This window comes from Panthera pardus, unplaced genomic scaffold (assembly GCF_024362965.1).
Source record: "Panthera pardus isolate Hobbes unplaced genomic scaffold, ASM2436296v1 HiC_scaffold_13, whole genome shotgun sequence".
Classification (NCBI taxonomy): domain Eukaryota; kingdom Metazoa; phylum Chordata; class Mammalia; order Carnivora; family Felidae; genus Panthera; species Panthera pardus.
In genome coordinates, this window is record NW_026526688.1 from 143,346,939 (window position 1) to 143,366,766 (window position 19,828).

Consider the following 19,828-nt stretch of genomic DNA (forward strand, 5'->3'; position numbering starts at 1 on the left):
CACTTCCCTCTTTAGAACCTTCATGATTGTGTTGAGCCCACTCTGATAATCTGGGATAGTCTCAACTCAGTCTCTAAATTTAATCACATCTGCAAAGTTTCTTTTGCTGTGTAAGGTAACATAGGTTCTGAGGATTAGGATGTGGACGTTGTGGGAGTGGGGGAGGTTGTGGGGGGGTATTATTCTGCCTACCATATCTAGGTTCTGAATTGATTTTTTTTCTTGAAATACTAATTATGGGGTACACTTTTAGCATTAGGTGGTCTCTTCAGTCAGCCTACACAAGCTCCTACCCAGTCCAACCAACTGATAAATACTGCAAGTGCTCTTTCTGCTCCAACACTGTTGGGAGATGAGAGGGATGCTATTTTGGCAAAATGGAATCAGCTGCAGGCCTTTTGGGGAACAGGAAAAGGATATTTCAACAACAACATTCCACCAGTGGAATTCACACAAGAAAATCCCTTTTGCCGATTTAAGGTATTAGTACTTCTTTTGATCCTTACTTGAAGAGTGTGTGTAAGAGAATATAGTGTTTGGATTAAAATAATACCAAGAAAACAATTGCTTGGTTTTTAGCACTCCTTGAACACAGTACAGTTATGCTTTTGCTTTAAAAATATAGAAGTTATTAAAATGAAGTGATTTCTTACATATATGTGATTGAAGGTGACCAGAATATGACTGAAGGAAGGTGTGATTAGAATATAACTTAAAACTGAGGAAAAAGTGTTAACAGAAGGGGAGTGGTCTGCTTGGCATCTATAAAGGGGAGACCCAAAATTAGAATTTAGTGGTATTCATCCAACAGTGTCCAGGAAAGTACACCCTAACCAGCAGACAGAAGTAGATGTTCTGTTTGGCATGTATAATTCTCTTGGCACTATTACAGCTGGATGCTAAAGCCATTGAAACAGTGTAGTCTATTTTCTTTCTGATTCCTTGCCTACCAAACAACCTTTTCATTTGAATTTAACTTCTCAGAGATTCTGTTTCATCAGCTAGTGAGAGTATTTAGGTCAACTTGATGGTGTATTTTTCATAACAAATTAATGTATTGCAATCCAGTTTATAGTTCAGCCACTTTGGCAAAAAACCAAACAAACCCACTTTTTTGCTGCCTATGTCAGTCACTAATCAATATGTACATAAGCCCTTGTTTGGAGCTGCAAGGCTGAGGATCAGACCCTTTGAACATGGTTAAACAACAAAAAGTGACTAGCTTACCTTATTAAAGAACATCTCTTTATCTCATCACTTTAACAAAAAGTTTTTGAGTGTTTATAGTTGAAATTTTAATACTTTTGTTTAGTGAGAGCTATACAGTGGACATTTTTTTAAATCTGATATATAACATACATACGGTAAAATGCAAACTAGTGTAGAATGAATTTAAATTAAAAAAAAATTTTTTTAGTGTTTATTTTTATTTTTGAGAGAGAGACAGAGCATGAGCAAGGGAGGGGCAGATAGAGAGGGAGACACAGAATCCGAAGCAGGCTCCAAGCTGCCAGCACAGACCCTAATGTGGGGCACGAACCTGTGAACCTCGAGAACATGACCTGAGCCGAAGTCAGATGCTTAACCACTGAGCCCCATTTTTAAATTATTTTTTTAGAGTTGCATAAGTGGTGACCAAAGAGAAGACTTCTATCTAAAAGAGTGCTTAGAAAGCCATGGTTCGTCATATTTATTATTATATTAAAAACTAACATGCTTCATAAAGTTTTGTATTACATGAAACTATAAAATGAGGTAGATAGTCCTTATAATATTTTTAAATTTGACAGTGTTATTCTACTTTAGAAGTATTTATGTTCAGTAAGTCATTTTTTTATATATCTAAAACTTAGTTTAAGATCCTGTAAGTATATAGTAAAATAAATTAGATCTTGGTCCATGACTTTTGCAGTTACTTTTACAGTTACATGCAGAATTGTTTCATCAGAGTTCAGAAACACCCAACGATAACAAATATCAAAGTTTTTCAGAGGAGAAAGCTATTTGGTTACTCTGTTGGAGAGGAAATTTAAATTTCACTTTAAGTTTGTATTATTTTTGGTTAAAATAGTTTCTTTTCATAATTGTGTGATGCTATAGGGCACAGAGTGGTGGGAAGAATCATTATTTCCTTCTTTAGCAGACATTAAGCTGTTTTCCTTGTTTAGGCAGATATTTAAGATATTAAACATCTGATTTAAAATCTACATATTTTTGATATTGTTTATTTTGTCATTCTACAGGCAGTAGGTTATAGTTGTATGCCCAATAATAAAGACGAAGATGGGCTAGTGGTTTTAGTTTTCAACAAAAAAGAAACAGATATTCGAAGCCAGCAACAGCAGTTGGTAGAATCATTGCATAAAGTTTTGGGAGGAAACCAGACCCTTACTGTAAATGTAGAGGGTATTAAAACACTGCCAGATGATCAGTAAGTATACATTAGATGTACTATTTATTTCTATGTGCCTGCGTCCAGAAAGAGTGATCAACAGTGTTTTTGTTGATAAAACACAGATTAAATCTTAGAGCAGAATGTTATTTCTCAGCTAGTGACCATTCAGTATTGACAGCAACATTTGTTTAAAAACTTTTTTCTTAATCTTGGAGTTCTTAACCCACAGGATGCTAATAATTCCTTAGATTTTCCATTCAGAAACAGGAAGAAACATTAATCATGGCTGTATGCAAATCAAAGCCCACAAAGATGTTACTGGAAAGTGTGATTACTATTCATGTCCATTCATGGCTAAATATGACTGACTTCCCTTCCCTTGTCTTCTATATAATTTTCATACTTAGTGGCGAAAACATTTACTTGAGGATATTTTGGGTTAGAAGAATTATTATCAGTGAGATATAATAACTGAGATCAGATAAGCTTCAACAGAATCTCCAAAGTACTTCTCAATTCTGGAAGATATAGGACTTTGCAGCTAAGCAAACCTTTTACAAATATATGTCTGTCTCATTTTAACTTTATCATTTAGGTTGATTTAGAGGTGAACTTGTGAAGTAAGGGTTCTTTATTTTCCAAGATTTAAGAAAATGCTATTTTAATTCTCTTCTAAAACAACGATCTTTGCATTCAAGTAGCACCTTTCTAAAATCACATGCTGTAGTGATATTTGGAGCTATGAGTTGTGTGCTGTTTTATAACTTAATTATTTTTCCCCCAGGACGGAAGTTGTCATTTATGTTGTTGAGCGTTCTCCAAATGGTACTTCAAGAAGAGTTCCAGCTACAACACTATATGCCCATTTTGAACAAACTAATATAAAAACACAGTTGCAGCAACTTGGTGTAACCCTTTCTATGACTAGAACAGAACTTTCTCCAGCACAGATCAAACAACTTTTACAGAATCCTCCTGCTGGTATGTTTTAGAATCACAAGAGTTGAGGAAATGATAGATTTAGAAACATATATGCTTCCCCTATTTTGGGCGATAGTAGTTGGTTATTAATAAAATCAGTGTTTATCATGTCTGCTATTTTGGGACATAGTTTTGAATGTTTTCATTGTACTAATTCATTGTTGCTTAGCTTTTTTTTTATCATGGTTAATGTGTTTGTTAGAAATTTTGGGAAATGTTGAACTAAAGAAAAATAGTGCATAAGCTACCCAAAGGTAATTCACTTTTAATATTTTTATTTTTTTCTAGCTTATTTGTTGTTCTGAGTATTCAAGTAAAATATGTGTTCTCACCATAAAAGATTGTAGATAGCATAACTAAATTGAGTATATGACCTATATGACAGATCCTTTTTATCTCCTTTCCACAGAAACCGCTACTATTAATAATTTGTTGTACATGTGTATGTACATGGAAGTGCTAAAAAAAAAAAAAGGGATTCTGCACTGTACATTTACTGCAACTTGCCTTTCAGTTACAGTATTTCTTAGCACTTTCCATGTTAGTACATGAAAATATTCTTTTTAAAATCTACATGGAATACCACGGATGTACCGTACTTCACTTCTAAGTCATTTCCACCTTTTCTTATGATATTAACATCCTTGTAAATATGTCTTAGAACATGTGGATCTGTATTTTTTTAGAATAGATCCCTGGTAATGAAATTTTTGAGTCAAGATTGAGTATATTTTATGTATTGTTAGATACAAATTGCTCTTCAAAGAAAGTTGTACACATTATAACACAAAGGTGTTTCTTCTCATTTTTAATTTTTCTAGTATTTTCTCATTTTGATTTATTTTTGCCTACAGTGGAGGTTGTCAGTCTTTTTAATTTTGCCACTCTGATTGGAAAAACTTAATACTTACTTTGATTTGTATTTCCCTTATACAGTAAAATTAAAGCTAAGTAAAATTGATTACTAAGTAACAAGTTACTAAGTAACTAAGTTTTACTAAGTAAAACATCTTTTTGTATGTTTATTAGCCACATGTTTGTATCTTTTATGAATTACCTATTCATGTCCTTCACCCATTTTTTTTTTATGTTTATTTTGAGAGAGTGAGCATGTGTGCAAGTGGAGAATGGGCAGAGAGAGGGGGAGAAAGAGAATCCCAAACAGGCTCCCACTCATAGCCTGGAGCCCACTGTGGGGCTCAATCCCACCAACCATACGATCATGACCTGAGCTAAAATCAAGAGTTGTACGCTCAACTGACTGAGCCACCTGGACACCCCTGCCCATTTTCTGTTAGATGTTTTTGTCTTCCTTTCTGATTTATAGGAACTCTTTCTATATCCTGGAGGGTAATCTATTTTCCTATAGGTTGTAGGTATTTTCTTTCAATCTATAATATTTTTTTAAGCTTTATCCTACAAAAATTTTCATTTTTGTAATGGTTATATTTGAGAGTCATTTTTTATCACAGCTTTTGAGTTTTTTGTCTTACTTTTAAGAAGGCCTTTCCCATACAAATATGAAAATGGAGAATAGCTTTTATTTTTTTGATTTTGGTTTTGTGTTTTTGGTTTTTGTTTTGTTTTTTGTTTTGTTTTGTTTTTCCAGAAAAAAAAAATTTGTCTTTTTGGTAGGTGTTGATCCTATTATTTGGGAACAAGCCAAGGTAGATAATCCTGATTCTGAAAAGTAAGTATATCTTCATCTTGTTTTCATATAAAAACTAATATTTGCTACTAGGGAAGCCAACAAATGCCAACTATTAATTACAATTCCTACCTTTGAGTTGAATTTCAGTTTCATTGCTTTTTAAAGAATGTTCACTGGTAAGGCAGTGTAGTGTAGTGTAAACATTGAAATCTGAGTACCAGTCCCCTAATTATACTTGCTTTTAAAAATACAACTTCTGACCGAACTTTATTTCCTCATTTGTAAAATAAAATAAGGAGGTTGAATAAAATCATTGTGATTTAACATGATTGATTTCATAGTCCTTGATCTGCCTTTGAACCCTAGAAATGTATTGTTAAATTATGTGGATGTTATTATGAAAACCCTAATTTCTTATACTTTGTAATAACAGTAAAAGGCTTAAGGTATGAAAATTAACCAGTTGGATTTCTTCAGGTTAATTCCGGTACCCATGGTGGGTTTCAAAGAACTTCTTCGAAGACTGAAGGTTCAAGATCAGATGACTAAGCAACATCAGACCAGATTAGATGTAAGCATTTAGCTTCATTCTCTGCTTCTAGGAGTAGTAAAAGAGATTATAGACACTTATTTTGACCATGCACATTACCGTTTTGTTTTACAGGGAAACAAGATAGTGTACGCTGTAAGTTAACAATTACAGTTTTGTGCAAGTACTTAACATAGAGCCTCCAAAATATGTAAATCTTATTTGATACATTTTAACAATGAATTTAGAATTGTTAGCATTGCTATTAGTTTGTAATTTCCATTTCGAGCCAGAGAATGCATACTTTCTTAATTAAGCAATTATATTTATGAGGCCTTACCAAAATGAAGGCTACAGTTATGATTCTTTATGTTGGTGTAGTATAATTGTAGATTGATGAAGCAAATTTAAATTACTGAATGCTTAAATCTACTTAATGTTTTAGTAAGTAGACCTAGTAATCAAATACTTAAAGGTTCTTGAGGGTTACCTCCACATTCTCGTATGTGGAAATCCTGATAACATATTCATTCAGACTGAATAGTGAAAAGCTTCCTGCTTTATGAAGCAACCCATTTCACTGTCAGCTAGCTCTGATAAAAATTCTCTTTCTTACATTGATCTAGTATCTGCCTTGGTATAATTTATACCCTTTTTCCCTGGCATTGCTTTGTAAGCGATAGCTGTGCTTCCTGTGATAGCACTGTAGATATTTGAACATTGTTCTTTTTGAACAATTCTTCTTTTTTAGTATTCCCTTCTCTGGCATGTAAATTCAAGCATGTTTTTTGTTTTGTTTTTTAAGTTTATTCTGAGAGAGAAGGAGAGAGAGAGACAAAGTGAGTGGGAGGGGCAGGGAGAGGAAGAGAGAGAGAATCCCAAGCAGGCTGTGCACTGACAGTCCCAATGTGGGGCTTGAACTCCCGAACCGTGAGATCATGACTTGAATTGAAACCAAGAGTTGGACGCTTAACTGACTGACCCACCTAGGTGCCCCCAAGTCGTTTTTCATGTGACATGATTTCCAGCGCCTTCATCATCTTAGGCTGGACACACTGAATTTATTCCCATCACTTTTAAAATGAGTTACAGTAGTACTACAAATAGGGTTTGACCAAAGTTCTTCAAAGTAAGACCACAGAAGCTATTACTTGCCTTTAGTTTTGTCAGTCTTGGTAGAGGTTTGTCAATTTTATTGATCTTAGTAAAGAACCAAGTTTTTGGTTTCGTTGATTTTTTTTTTTTTTCTGTAGTACTGTTAGTAATTTCATTAATCTCTGCTTTTAACCATTTCCTTCATTCTGCTTGCTTTGGGTTTTTCTCTTTTTCTAACGAGACCTTTCCTTTCTAATATAGCACTTTAATGCTGTTAATTTCCTTCTAAGCACTGCTTTACCTCAATCGTGCAAATTTTGATAATGTTATAGTTTAATCTCCGATGCATTAAAGATATTTTCTAATTTGTGGAATTAGAACTTAGAATTGTGGAACAGAACTCCACACTTGTGGGAGTTCTGTTTGACTGTTGGATCTTTTTGACTAATAGATTATTTTAGAAGTATGTTTCATTTCCACATCTTTGGAAATTTTCCTTTTACTCTCATTGATTTCTAGTCTAGTTAGTTCTATTATTGTCAGAGAACTTTGTATGATTTGAATTTTTTTAAGGTGTTTAACCCACATGCCTTTGAATAGAATGTGCATTCTGCTGTTCTGGGTGAAGTTTTCTGTTAGTGTCAGTGAGATCCAGTTGGTTAATTCTTCAGTTCTACTATATTGATTTTTCTGTTTAGTAGTTCTATTGTGAGGGTTGAAGTCTCCAGCTAGAATTGTGGGTTTTGTCCTTTGCTCCTTTCAATTCTTTAAGTGATTGCTCTTGGGCCTTTCTCAGTGGATGGAAGGTGGTGGTAATGGTGTTGGTGCTTTATCCCCCAGGGCACATTTGGCAATGTCTGGAGACTTCTTTGGTTGTTAGAACTGGGTGAGTGCTATAGGCATCTACTGAGATGAGGCGAGGGTGCTGATAAACATCCTACTGTGTACAGAACAGTGCCTCTGCGACAGTTATCTGGCCCAAATCAATACAGTGGTTCCCCCCTTAACCGCCATCTGGAAGCAGATGATCGTCCTGATGAATCATCGGGTCAGTAGTAGCCTAATGCTGTGTCACAATGCCTGTGTCATTCACTTCGCTTCATCTCATCAAGTAGGCATTTTATCATCTCACATCATAAGAACAGTAGTGCAGAACAATATTTTGAGAGACCACATTCATGTAACTTATTCCAGTAGATTGTTATAATTGTTCCATTTTATTGTTAATCTCTTACTGTGCCTAATTTATAAATTAAGCTTTATCAAATATGTGCATGTATAGGAAGAAACATCCTATATATAGGATCTGGTACCATCCATGGTGTTAGGCATGGGGGTTGTGTGGATGAGGGGTACTGCTGTAGTACTGGAGCTGAGCAAACCTCTAGATATTACAGTGTGTCTCCTCCATCGGAACTAAAAGGCTTTTCTTGGAGTTGTCAGCATTATGCTCACTTGTCAGTTTTGGGCTTTGTTGAAACCTGTGGGGTGTGCCAGAATTGGGGGAAATGGTAACCTCACCCACCAGTTCAGTGGTACTTCAGTTCATGTCTCCTTCCCCAATCCTCCTGCCACTATTTATTTTTCAAATAGTTGCCCGTGCAGTCTAAGTTTTATAGCTATATTCAGTAGGTGAGATAAGAGTGGCATATACTAAAGTCCATCTTGTCCAGAATCAAAATTTTTCCTATCTTGGGGTACCTAGGGGGCTCAGTCAGTTAGGCTTCCGACTCTTGATCTCAGCTCAGATCTTGATTATGAGGGTCGTGAATTCAAGCCCCACGTTGGGCTCCACACCGGGTGTGGAGCCTACTTTAAAAAACATTGTTGGGGGACGCCTGGGTGGTTCGGTAGGTTAAGCATCTGACTTCAGATCAGGTTATGATCTCATACTTCATGAGTTCGAGCCCTACATCGGGCTCTGTGCTGACAGCCTGGAGCCTGGAGCCTGCTTCACATTCTCTGTCTCCCTCTGCCCCTCCCTGGCTTATGCACTCTCCCTCTCATAAAAATAAGCATTTAGAAAAAGTTATTCCTATCTTTTCCTAGTTTTTATGTTGGATTTATCTTTTCTTTACTGAATTTCAGGAGTTCACTGTTTACTCTAGATTTTAATCCCTAGTCTGATTTAAATGGTACAGATGTCTCCTACTTTCTCACCTCTCTGCCAACTCTGCTTTTTTGTGTCCTCAGTTGAACAGAAATCCTTAATTTTAACATAACAATACCCACTAGTTTCTTGCCTTGTTTTTCTTCTTGGGATTTTGCTCAAGAAGTCATTCTTCAATCCAAGGTCTGAGAGTCTCCTACATTATTTTTCTGACATTTTATTTAGAGTTTAACCTTCCACATTGGGGTCTTCTGTCTTCATGGAGTTTGACTTTGTACAATAAGTGGTATGAACCCAACTTTATTTTTCTCTAGTGGGTCAAGTTTGCCAATGTCATCCATAAATAATACCCAGTGTTATTTTACCCAGTGATTTATCAAAGCAAATTTATCCAACCAAATTCCCATATATGTATATGCTGTCTATTCTGTTCTTAAGTCAGTTTTACCTTTTTCTTTTTTTTTACGTTGTGGCTTTGTAGTGTATCTCAATGTGTGGTAGAGTGAATCTCTGATCTTTGTTCTTTTCAGAGTTGTTTCATCTTTATGGATCTTTACTGTTCTGTAACAGTCTCAGAATCTGTTTGTCAAAATGCTAGAATTTTAGTTGAAACTGCATTAAACATATTTGTAGAGAACTGAATCTTAATAAATTATTCCATTATGAACACACTATGTTCTTTTACTCACTGAGGTCTTTACTCATTGAGGTAGTCTTTTGAAACAGTTTAAAAAACTTTTTTCTTGAGGTGGGGGGAAGGAACAGAGAGGCAGAGAGAGCATCTTAAGCTGGCGCCATGCCCAGCACAGATGCAGGGCTCAGTCTCACAACTCTGAGATAATGACCTGAGCCAAAATAGAGTCAGATGCTTAAGTGACTGAGCCACCCAGGTGCCCCTTAAATATTTTCTTTAAAAACCTTGTGCCTTCTGGGGCACCTGGGTGGCTTACTCAATTAAGCTTCAACTCTTAATCTTGGCTCAGGCCATGATCTCACAGTTCATGCTTTCAAGCCCCACACCAGGTTCTGCACTGACAGCATGGAACCTGCTTGGAATTCGGTCTCTCTCAAAATAAATAAACTTTAAATGAAGAACTAATAATTTTAAAAACCCTGTGCCTTCTTTCTTGGGTTAACTCCTTAGATTGTTTTCGTGTTTGTGAATAAATACTAAATGGCAACCATTTCTACTTTTCTTAGTTATTGTTGGTTGAGAAGACCACTATATTATTCGTGCGTCTGGAAGCCTGTCAACTTTTTAAAACTGGGGTGGAGAAAGTGCCTAGGTTATGTAATGTAAAACATGGCCACCTAATTTTGTTCCTTCAGCATGACCTGTCACTGGAAAGTTCCCTTAAAAGGCAGTGGACTAAATGTCTTGCACAATCTTCTTCTTACCCTCTTTTCTTACAACATCTCAAGGCAGTGCCACAGAATGATTATGATAGGAACGGTTATGGGATTCAGGTTGGGTAGCTTTAATGAAATGAGTTTTTAACTCTGTAAGGTTAAGACTTCTGTTAAGGCAGAACAGTAACGATTTCAGGCCAAAGAGCAAATCCATGATGCCAAGGCATAAAAATGTATTAGGTTGTATAATAAATATTCTTCCTTTCCCCTCCACTTTGATCACTCTAAAATATTCAGCACTTAATACTGGACTATACTGTACTTTTCAGATTGTCTGTTAAGGCCACTCCTGGATGTGACTTCATAGATACTTTTTCCATTCAGGGCCTGGTTGTTGGTCCTATACCTCAATATTTTTCAAGTATACACTTATTTTTCTATACACTTTGCCTCATCACTAAATTTCCTAGAGCTCTTAAGAAGCCTTTGAATGGTACTTTTTAATTTTATGGGTGCATAGACGGGAAGAACTATAAAGACAGATGTAGAGGTGTTTATATTTTGAAAGATGAATCTCCGTCTCCTCTTAGAATCAAATTTTTCATACAAACCTGATAAATATTTGTGATGTTTATACTCACCTTCAAAACTTTCTTTTGAAAAACAGATCATATCTGAAGATATTAGCGAATTACAGAAGAATCAAACCACAACTATGGCCAAAATTGCACAATACAAGAGGAAACTCATGGACCTTTCCCACAGAACTTTACAGGTAGTAATTTGGAATTTTTTTGAACATCTGTAAGATTATATGTGTGATAGTGCCGGATAGAGAAAAACACACTGAAAGGAAGGAATAGTAATTTGAAACTGTAAGTACCAAACTTTCTCAGTAAAATCTAGAAGTCAGATGAGAGGTCTCATAGGAGTGGGTGAAGAAAATAAATGTATTCTAAAATTCACATCTTATTGAGAGGGTAGAAGCAGTGAAGAAGTAAATCATCTCGGAGCACAGAAAGCATGTATCTAGTTCTCATAAAAGTAAAAGAAAAATATTTGATTTTCAGTGCTAGAAAAGGGAGTATAACTATTAATGAAACGGCCAGATGAAAAAACAACAGTGGAACTTCAAAATTAACAAGAGGGAGTAAAAGCATGAATAGCAACAAAAACTGAAATTTTAAACTATCATGAAAACAGAAACATTAGGTACCAGAATCAATTGAATATATCAAGAGCTGTATGCAGAATAAAATTTGTAGCATTTAAGCTTTCACTTAAAAAAATTTTTTTTAAATGTTTATCCACTTTTTGAGAGAGATGGAGACTGAGCATGAGTGGGGGAAGGGCAGAGAGAGAGGGAGACACAGAATCAGAAACAGGTTCCAGGCTCTGAGCTGTCGGCACACAGCCTGACGTGGGGCTTGCACCCATGAACTGCGAGATTATGACCTGAGCCTGAGCTGAAGTCGGACACTTAGTTATCATCCTTAAAATACAAACGCAAAGAATAAGGAACTGGTACTTATCTTAAGAAGTTAGAAAGACTCTCAAGAGAAGCCAGTGAGAGAGAAATACAGATATGAAATAAGTGAAATAAAATTAATCATAGTACAGAGAATAAATTGAAAGCTGTTTCTTTGAAAAGATCTTTGAAATGGCTAAACATCTCATGAGGAAAAGGAGAAAGGAAACATTACTACAGACAACAGAACAGAATGAGAAAATACTGCATGCAATTCAGGACAACACATTTGGGAGCTAGAGAAAACAGATTAATTTTGGTGATTTCAATTTTGCTAAAAAATCATCTACATAGGTGCAAAAATCTTAAATGGACAAATATATAAATGAGAAACTTCTTAAAGATCAACCATGGAAAAATACCAAGGTCAGATGTTTAACTGCTTAACTTTGTCTAACCACTAAAGAGCTAATTCCTTTAGACAAAAGGAAAAATCTATAGACCATTTCCCCATTTAAAATCACTTTGAGATATAATTCACCCACCATACATTTCAGTGTATATAGTTCATTTATTTAAAGTGTATATAGTTAGTGGTTTTTAGTATATTTAGTCTGTGCAACATTGCCACAGTTAATTTTATGACATTTTCCTCACCCTAAAACAAAACTTTATTCCTTTTAGCAGTCACTCCCCATTTCATCCCAAAACCCTGTCCAAGCAACCACTTTCTGTCTCTGTGGATGTGCCTATCCTGGACACTTCAGATAAATGGCATCAAGAGATGTAGTCTTTTGTGACTGGCTTCTTTCATGTAGCGTAGTGTTTTTAAGGTTCATCTGTGTTGTAGCATGTAGTATTACTTCCTTTTTATTGCTGAATAATACTCCATTACATGAAAATACCAATATTCATCAATTCATTAACATTTTGGTTGTCTCCCCCGTTTGGTTCTTAACATATGTTGCTATTAACATTTGTGTACAAATATTTGCGTGGACGTGTGTTTTCATTTTTCTTGGGTACCTAAATCTAGGATTGGAATTGCTTGGTCGTATGGTAACTCTGTTTAACTTTTGGAAGAATTGCTGAAAACTTTTCCAGAGCAGCTGTGCTACTTTACATCTCTGCTTCTGGTACCCCCAAATAAAATCTATTCATGTACATTTCTAATAAATAGAGGCAGATTATGCTAAGTGAAAGAAGCCAGATTTCAAGGCTACAAAAGGCATGATTCCATTTATATGATGTTATACAAAAAGCAAAACGAGAGACTGGTAACAGGTCAGTAGTTGCCAGGGGCAGGTAATAAAGGGAGAGCAGTGACAACAAGGAGTAGATGGAAACGTTCTGTACCTTGATTGTGGTGATGGTAACAGGATTTTGTCAAAATTCATAGTAACTGAGCACCTAAAATGGGTGATTTTCTTACATGTGGACTACACCTCAATAAATGTGACCAAAAGCAACGTAAATGCATAAAGGATCCAACTATTTATCAAATCCTAAAGGAATATACTGTGATGAAGTAAGGTTTATTTCAGGAATGCAGGGTTGGTTTTATAACAGGAAATCTATCATAAAGGAAAAATATAGAGACTGTTACCAAAATGAACAGCAAATATTCAAAGAAGCAAAGCATTAAAATCCCATTCAGAAAGTAATCCCCCCCACCACCAGAAAAAGTAATATCCATTATCTTGGAGTTTTCATAAATATAACAAGGTAATTAGGTAACTAATATAAACATTGGACAAGATTAAATTGTCTTTTTGCTGATGGCATGATTGTAATATCTAGAAAACTCTTACGAGAAAACCAGAGAACGTGGTTAAAATGGCTAGATACAAGATAAATGTACCCAAACCAGCATACCATTAGTGAAAACAGGAAAATATTGTGATGTAAAAATTGTAAGATACTTAGGAATAAATTTTTGAGGGAAGTACAAAATCTGAATTCGTCTTTACAAAATGACGTATAAACCATATTTAGATGAGAAGATTCACTATCCACTTTATAAAGTTTGAAAATAATTTCCAACTTTTAAAGACTTGATCAAGAAATCTTTCAGTTCCTCAAGAAGGATAAGTGTTTTCAGAACAGCTTTTGGGGGAACAAAAAGGAAATAGTGAAGGGGACTTGCAAGACTTTAGAACCTATCTTAAAGGTTCTGTGACAAATCAGTGTGGGACTGGCATAAGATTGGACAGTAAAGATAAACAGAATAGAGAATCCAGAAATAGATGCCAACTACATCTTCATGCTTCATATGATGAAGGTGGTATCTCAATTCAGTTGGTTTATTTAATAAATAATGCTAGAGTAACTGGCTGTCTGGGAAAAAAAGAAACTGGACCTCTGTATCATACCATAGACAAAAATAGGTGGATTAAAGATTTAACTAAAAAATTTATGAAGCTACATGCTTGACTGTAGACATTGGAGAGATTTTTGGCCAGAAAGCCAGAAACTATAAAATAAAATTGGCTAATTAGAATTTTGCACAGCAAAAGATATCAGAAGCTATTTGTCAAGTCATGTGACAGATACCAGAAAAAGAAAATTGAATTTGCAAATGGTGATTATTCGTACTATACAAAGAGATTGTTTTTTTACCAAAAAACTCACAGTATGGGCAAAAAATGTGTAAAGGCAGTTCATAGAAGAGCAAATGCAAAGTAGTTTTTGACTATTAAAGGATGCTCCTTTAACTTTTCAGGGAAGTACAGATTAGAGAAGAAATGTGAGCTCCATTCACACTCGTCAGTTTGGGGAAAACTTAAATAACTTCTTGCTGATAGCATTGTGGGGAAAAGGGTACTCTCATGTGGTTTATGAATTTAAATTGTAAAACAATCTAGCAGCTTCTGTTAGACTGAAAACACGTGCTTTTAAACCCAGCGGTCTCATTCTTGGGGGTCTAGATCAGTATCTCTCTATAAAAGTTTATTACTAGAAACAGAATATATACCCCTCAATAGGAGGAATAACTGAATAAATTATTGGTTATTAATGCATGACAAATTATGCAGTCATTAAAAACAAATTAGAGGCATGTCAATATTCTAATGTAGATTGCCTAATAAAAATGGACAAACCTAATCCAACTCTCAAACTGTTAAGATTCCTACTGTAAGTGTATTCAGCTGGTTTCTTTCAACAAATACCTGTAAGAAAATTACTTGCATAACTAAAAAGAGACTCATGATTCTGTTGGTATTGTTGGTGGATTTTCTTTATATAGGTCCTAATCAAACAGGAAATTCAGAGGAAGAGTGGGTATGCCATTCAAGCTGATGAAGAGCAGTTGCGAGTTCAGCTAGATACAATTCAGTGTGAACTGAATGCACCTACCCAGTTTAAGGTAGGCATTTATAGGACCATAGAGCTAGAATTTGTCAGTCTTCAAAAAGAGGAATTATGTATACTTGCTTTTATTAAGTATTTTGTTCTCTTTAATCAAAACTTTTTAAAAGTAGATTCTTAATGATGTGGTTTTGGCTTACGTTAATGTTTCACATAATGTACAGAGGGAGAATTACACAACTTTATAAGAGTAGTACCCATCCTTTTAAAAGAAAAAATTCTCTTTTAGAAGTGGTTGCTGTCATTAGCAGTTGTAATTTGACTCGGTCTTATTTTTAGGGCCGACTAAATGAACTGATGTCCCAAATCAGGATGCAGAATCATTTTGGAGCAGTCAAATCTGAGGAAAGATATTACATAGATGCAGATCTGTTACGAGAAATCAAGCAGGTAAGTGCACTAGGGCTAGGGTGCACATTTTAAAAGGAGAATTCACTTCACATCTGTTAGGCTTGCTATTACCCAAAAGAACAGTAAATAACAAGTATTGAGAAGACTGTGAAGAAAACAACTTTTGTGTATTTCTGGTGGTGATGTAAAATGGTGCAAGTGCTGTGGAAACAGTTCCTCAAAAAATTAAACATCTAGCTGATACATGATCTAGCAGTTCTACTTCTGGATATATACCTAAAAGAATTGAAAGCAGGGACGCACATATGTTCTTAGCAGCAGCATTCACAATAGCCAAGATGTCGAAGCAACTCAAGTATTCAAAGACAGATGAATGGATAAACTAAATACAGTGTGTATGTACGTGTGTATATATGTGTGTGTGTGTGTGTGTGTGTATGTGTATACACACACATATACACACACACACACACATCGTGGAGTATTATTCAGCCTTAAAAATGAAGGAAACTAACACTCACTACAACACAGATGAGTCTTGAAAATGTTATGCCAAGTGAAATAAGCCAGTTTAAAAGGATATAGTATAATTATATAGTACACTTATACAGTGTAATTCAGCTCATAGAATGGTCGTTGCCAGGAGCCTGAGGGGAGGGAGAATGGGGAATTAATATTTAATGGGTACAGATTTGGGGAAGATGAAAAAGTTCTAAAAATACAGATTGTAGTGATTTTGCATAATGTGAATATACTAATGTTACTGAACTGTGTGTTTTTAAAAAGGGTTAAGATGGGTATTTTTGTGTTTTGTATATTTTATAATAAAAGATGAATTCAGTTAGTGGAGGCACCACAGTTCCCTACACCCTGCTACTCAATTTGTAGGTGGCAACAGCAACACACGAGAGGTCATTACAAATGCATAATCTCAGTCCTTACTCCAAACCTACTTAATGTACATTTTATTAAGATCAGAGTGATTTGTATGTACAATTTGAGAAGTAACTGCTCTGTCCTCTATGCCCAACCTGTATGTCACATATAAATTGTAAATATGTACCAATCATTGATCTCCTCAGCCCTCAGGGGACCCAGGTGGAGGTTGGGGTGGCCAGAACCCCTCCAACTACTTTTAGCTCATCTGGTGTGAAAAGTTTGGAAAGTACTGCTCTAGTTTATTTTCCTCAGTATAACTACAGATTGATTTAATGAAAGCTGTCTAACCAGTGACTGTATCTAAAGGTATTAAAATGGTAAATTTTGAGGAACATCTTAGGGCTGTTGTCATGGCCTGGGGCATTTTTAGATGGTTATAATTGTCACCTACAAATCCAGTTTTATTATGTGCTTTAGAAGGGATATTGCTATATTATACAACTAAAATCCAGTTTGGCTCCTAGGTTCTTGGGACATATACATCCACTTGACTATATTCCATTGTAATAACTACAAAACACTAGCTGAGAAAGATTCCAGTATATTGATAGAGTGATTATGCAATAAAGTTTCGAATAACATGAACACTTGTTTTGGGACTGGATCACAGCTCATCACCTAGTTTAGGACCTTGAGCGGGTTTCCTACCTGCATCTCAATTTTTCTATCTGTAGAGATGCTGTAATGCATCCCCAAAGAGTGCTTAAAAAAATTTTGTTACTACCCATGAAGCTCTGAAAACTGCTTTAACACTTGGATGCTTTAAAATGTTAGCAATTGTAGTTCTGTTATCATTATATACTTGGTACTTCAAAACATGAAAACTTTTAGTTTTCAGAATTATTTTGCTAGTCCTCCATATCTGAATACCTTCTTGCATTATATTTTAAAAATCTATATCTTCTGTACAATTTCTGTGGAAAATACTGTTCATTTTTTTTGGTTTTGTTTACTACAGGTCATAGAAATGTGTTAGCACAAGCTGTAGTATGAAATGTTTTAATATGCATGTCCACTCTATTTAGAGCAGCTACCAAGTGCTGTATTGCTAGTAAAATAGTGAAAAAGTCCTTTTTCCTGTGCATAGTGTGCAGTTTAATGGCTTAATACATTAATATATATTTTAATTCCTTCTAGCATTTGAAACAACAACAGGAAGGCCTTAGCCATTTGATTAGCATCATAAAAGATGACCTAGAAGATATAAAGTTGGTAGAACATGGATTGAATGAAACCATCCACATCAGAGGTGGTGTCTTTAGTTGACAATTCACAAACTTATGTTAAGGGTTTGTGAAATGTATCTTCTTGCAACATCAGGCCTTCCTTAAGAATGAAACTGACCACATGGAGGGGAGAAAAAGAAAATCCTCTCCTGGCTTTTGAGGAGGCTACTGTCAAATTATTTTCATCAGATCTGAAATAACATCCACTTCACAGCTGTTCAAAGATAGCCTTTGAAAGATTCATACCTGAAAGCTGTTACTGTAAAAGAGAAGTACATAATTACGAAAAGTATGTGCCGCTGTACATTTGGACAACAGCATTATTCTTAAAACTAATCAGTGTTTAATGATTATTCTCCATTGAGCCTGTACTCTGCTTTCCATAGCAAGTAAATATGAAATACCTACTTTGCACATAACAAAATAAACTGTGTAACTATTTGGCTGTTGGAGCTTTGTACTTCAGAATGTAAATGTACGTCAGTTTTTATATATTTGTGAATTCATCTGTGGGAGGAGTAAAGGAAATCCAAGAGTATTTAATGATTGTGGTTATCTTTTCATCCTATAAAGATTTGAAAATATATTTTTATATTATTTTACTTATTTGGAATTTACAGAACACACTTAAGCAATTAGGATATAACAGAATTACATTTTATCATTTTTGCAACTTTTTTTGCTTTTTAGATCTTTATTTCTTAAAAAAATGATGAAAACAAATAAATTCTTGATTGTAATTACTTTTATATAATTCTGTCTGATGCTTTATTTGGCTCTCCTCACAAGTATTAAATCATAACTGCAATTTAAGAATTCTAGTCTTGAGTTTGATTTTTCCCTCCTGGAAAATGTATCAATGCTGACCTAGTTTGACTAGGTTATGGCAAGTAAAACTTATTTCAAGTATCATCTATGGTAAAGAATCCCCTGGGGCACCTGGGTGGCTCAGTGCAGTTGAGCATCTGACTTTGGCTCAGGTCATGATCATGCGGTTTGTGAGTTCAAGCCCCCCACATCCAGCTCATTGCTGTCAGCCTGTCAGTGCAGAGCCAGCTTTAGATCCTCTGTCCCCCTCTTTCTGCTCCTGCCTCTCTTGTGCTCTCTCAAAAATAAACATTAAAAAAATTCCTTAATGTATCATTCGGAACTGAAAACACTAGAAAAATCTGAATTAGACATCATGATATGAAATGATTTTTTTTTTTTTTTAACATTTTGAACAATTTCTGACTACAAACTTCACCCCTGGGCTGTATGTTGACCCCTCTTGTGGTGCTTCAACTTTTCATTTCTGTCGTGCTTTGGCTTGTAATGAGAAGTGTTTTGAGAAATAGCCCCATGAATCTTGCCACACTGTGTTTATGGGGATGGTGAGGGATATGATACTTATCAAGAGGCCATCCTCTCAGATCTCACTGAAGGAAGTTCTGTCCAGCTGTAAACTAGGTTAAAGATGTGTAGAAGACTGGGAACTTCAAAAATGATTCTTTCCAAGTTAGGTGCTGAAAATTTCCAGCCACTTTTGCCAAGTTAATGCCATGCAAACTTGCTATATTCTCTTCCATCATACTTTCCTACTCATTGTGGCAATTCCAACAGTCCCAAAAGAGGAATTTGTCTATTTTCCTGTGTTTTCTTCCTCAGCCAGAAAACAGGCAGTCAGTCCCATCCTCATCCATGTAGCAGAGTATGGAAGGAGTTTCTGGCCCTCTGTATACCCTCCTACAGTAGGGAGAGTTGCTGATGTAACTGATGAGAATTGTTACTCACTGAGCCACATACTCTAGTGGACAGACTGCGAGTCACATATGCTATGTTCACTTCTCTTGCCTTTCGTTTTTTGTGCTCTGATACTCTTAGGCTAATTTCACAAGGTAAATACTCCTAGACAGGGCCAGTCAGCCTCCCAAGTTTCAATCCCACTAACTTCATGTGTTAAGGCAGGCTTATTACCCTCATTCATATAGGCTGTTAGATAATTGGACTTGGTCAAACTACAGGTGTGGTCCAAGCAAGTAAGTCAAGTTCCAGTTTGGGTGGGTAGGAGGAGGAAGGACCCAGTTTGGCCTTAGGATTAAGCTGTATTCTCCAGTGCTATTTATACAAGTTCTGTGTTTAATCTTCAACTGGCTAACAGTTCTTACAGACAGTCGACTCAAAATTCTGAACATGAACAGAGGCGAAGAGAAGAAAGCACACTGAGACTGCAGGGAAGATGACCACACAGGAGGATCCCAGGCCCACCTCCTCCCACAGACACACTGAGGATGCAACTAACTCTGAAAATGACCTGAAGACTAGCAAAACGGCTCTCTTGCAGCTAGGGATATAAAAAAACCACACTGAGAAGGGTTCGGGAGG

General features: G+C 35.7%; 1 protein-coding gene across 2 annotated transcripts in view; it reads left to right on the plus strand.

The window, feature by feature from the left end:
• Nucleotides 1-18,002, plus strand: part of NUP54 (nucleoporin 54) — a 30,337-nt gene extending 12,335 nt beyond the window's left edge. For both annotated transcript variants that reach the window (XM_019467107.2, XM_019467115.2), the window contains 9 exons: nt 254-480; nt 2,244-2,431; nt 3,180-3,376; nt 5,012-5,066; nt 5,505-5,598; nt 10,779-10,886; nt 14,827-14,946; nt 15,228-15,338; nt 17,376-18,002. In XM_019467107.2, coding sequence (XP_019322652.1) covers nt 254-480; nt 2,244-2,431; nt 3,180-3,376; nt 5,012-5,066; nt 5,505-5,598; nt 10,779-10,886; nt 14,827-14,946; nt 15,228-15,338; nt 17,376-17,504 — 1,229 coding nt within the window. In that variant the 3' untranslated portion in view covers nt 17,505-18,002. The remainder of the gene's footprint in view (nt 1-253; nt 481-2,243; nt 2,432-3,179; nt 3,377-5,011; nt 5,067-5,504; nt 5,599-10,778; nt 10,887-14,826; nt 14,947-15,227; nt 15,339-17,375) is intronic.
• The last annotated feature ends 1,826 nt before the right edge of the window (nt 18,003-19,828 follow it).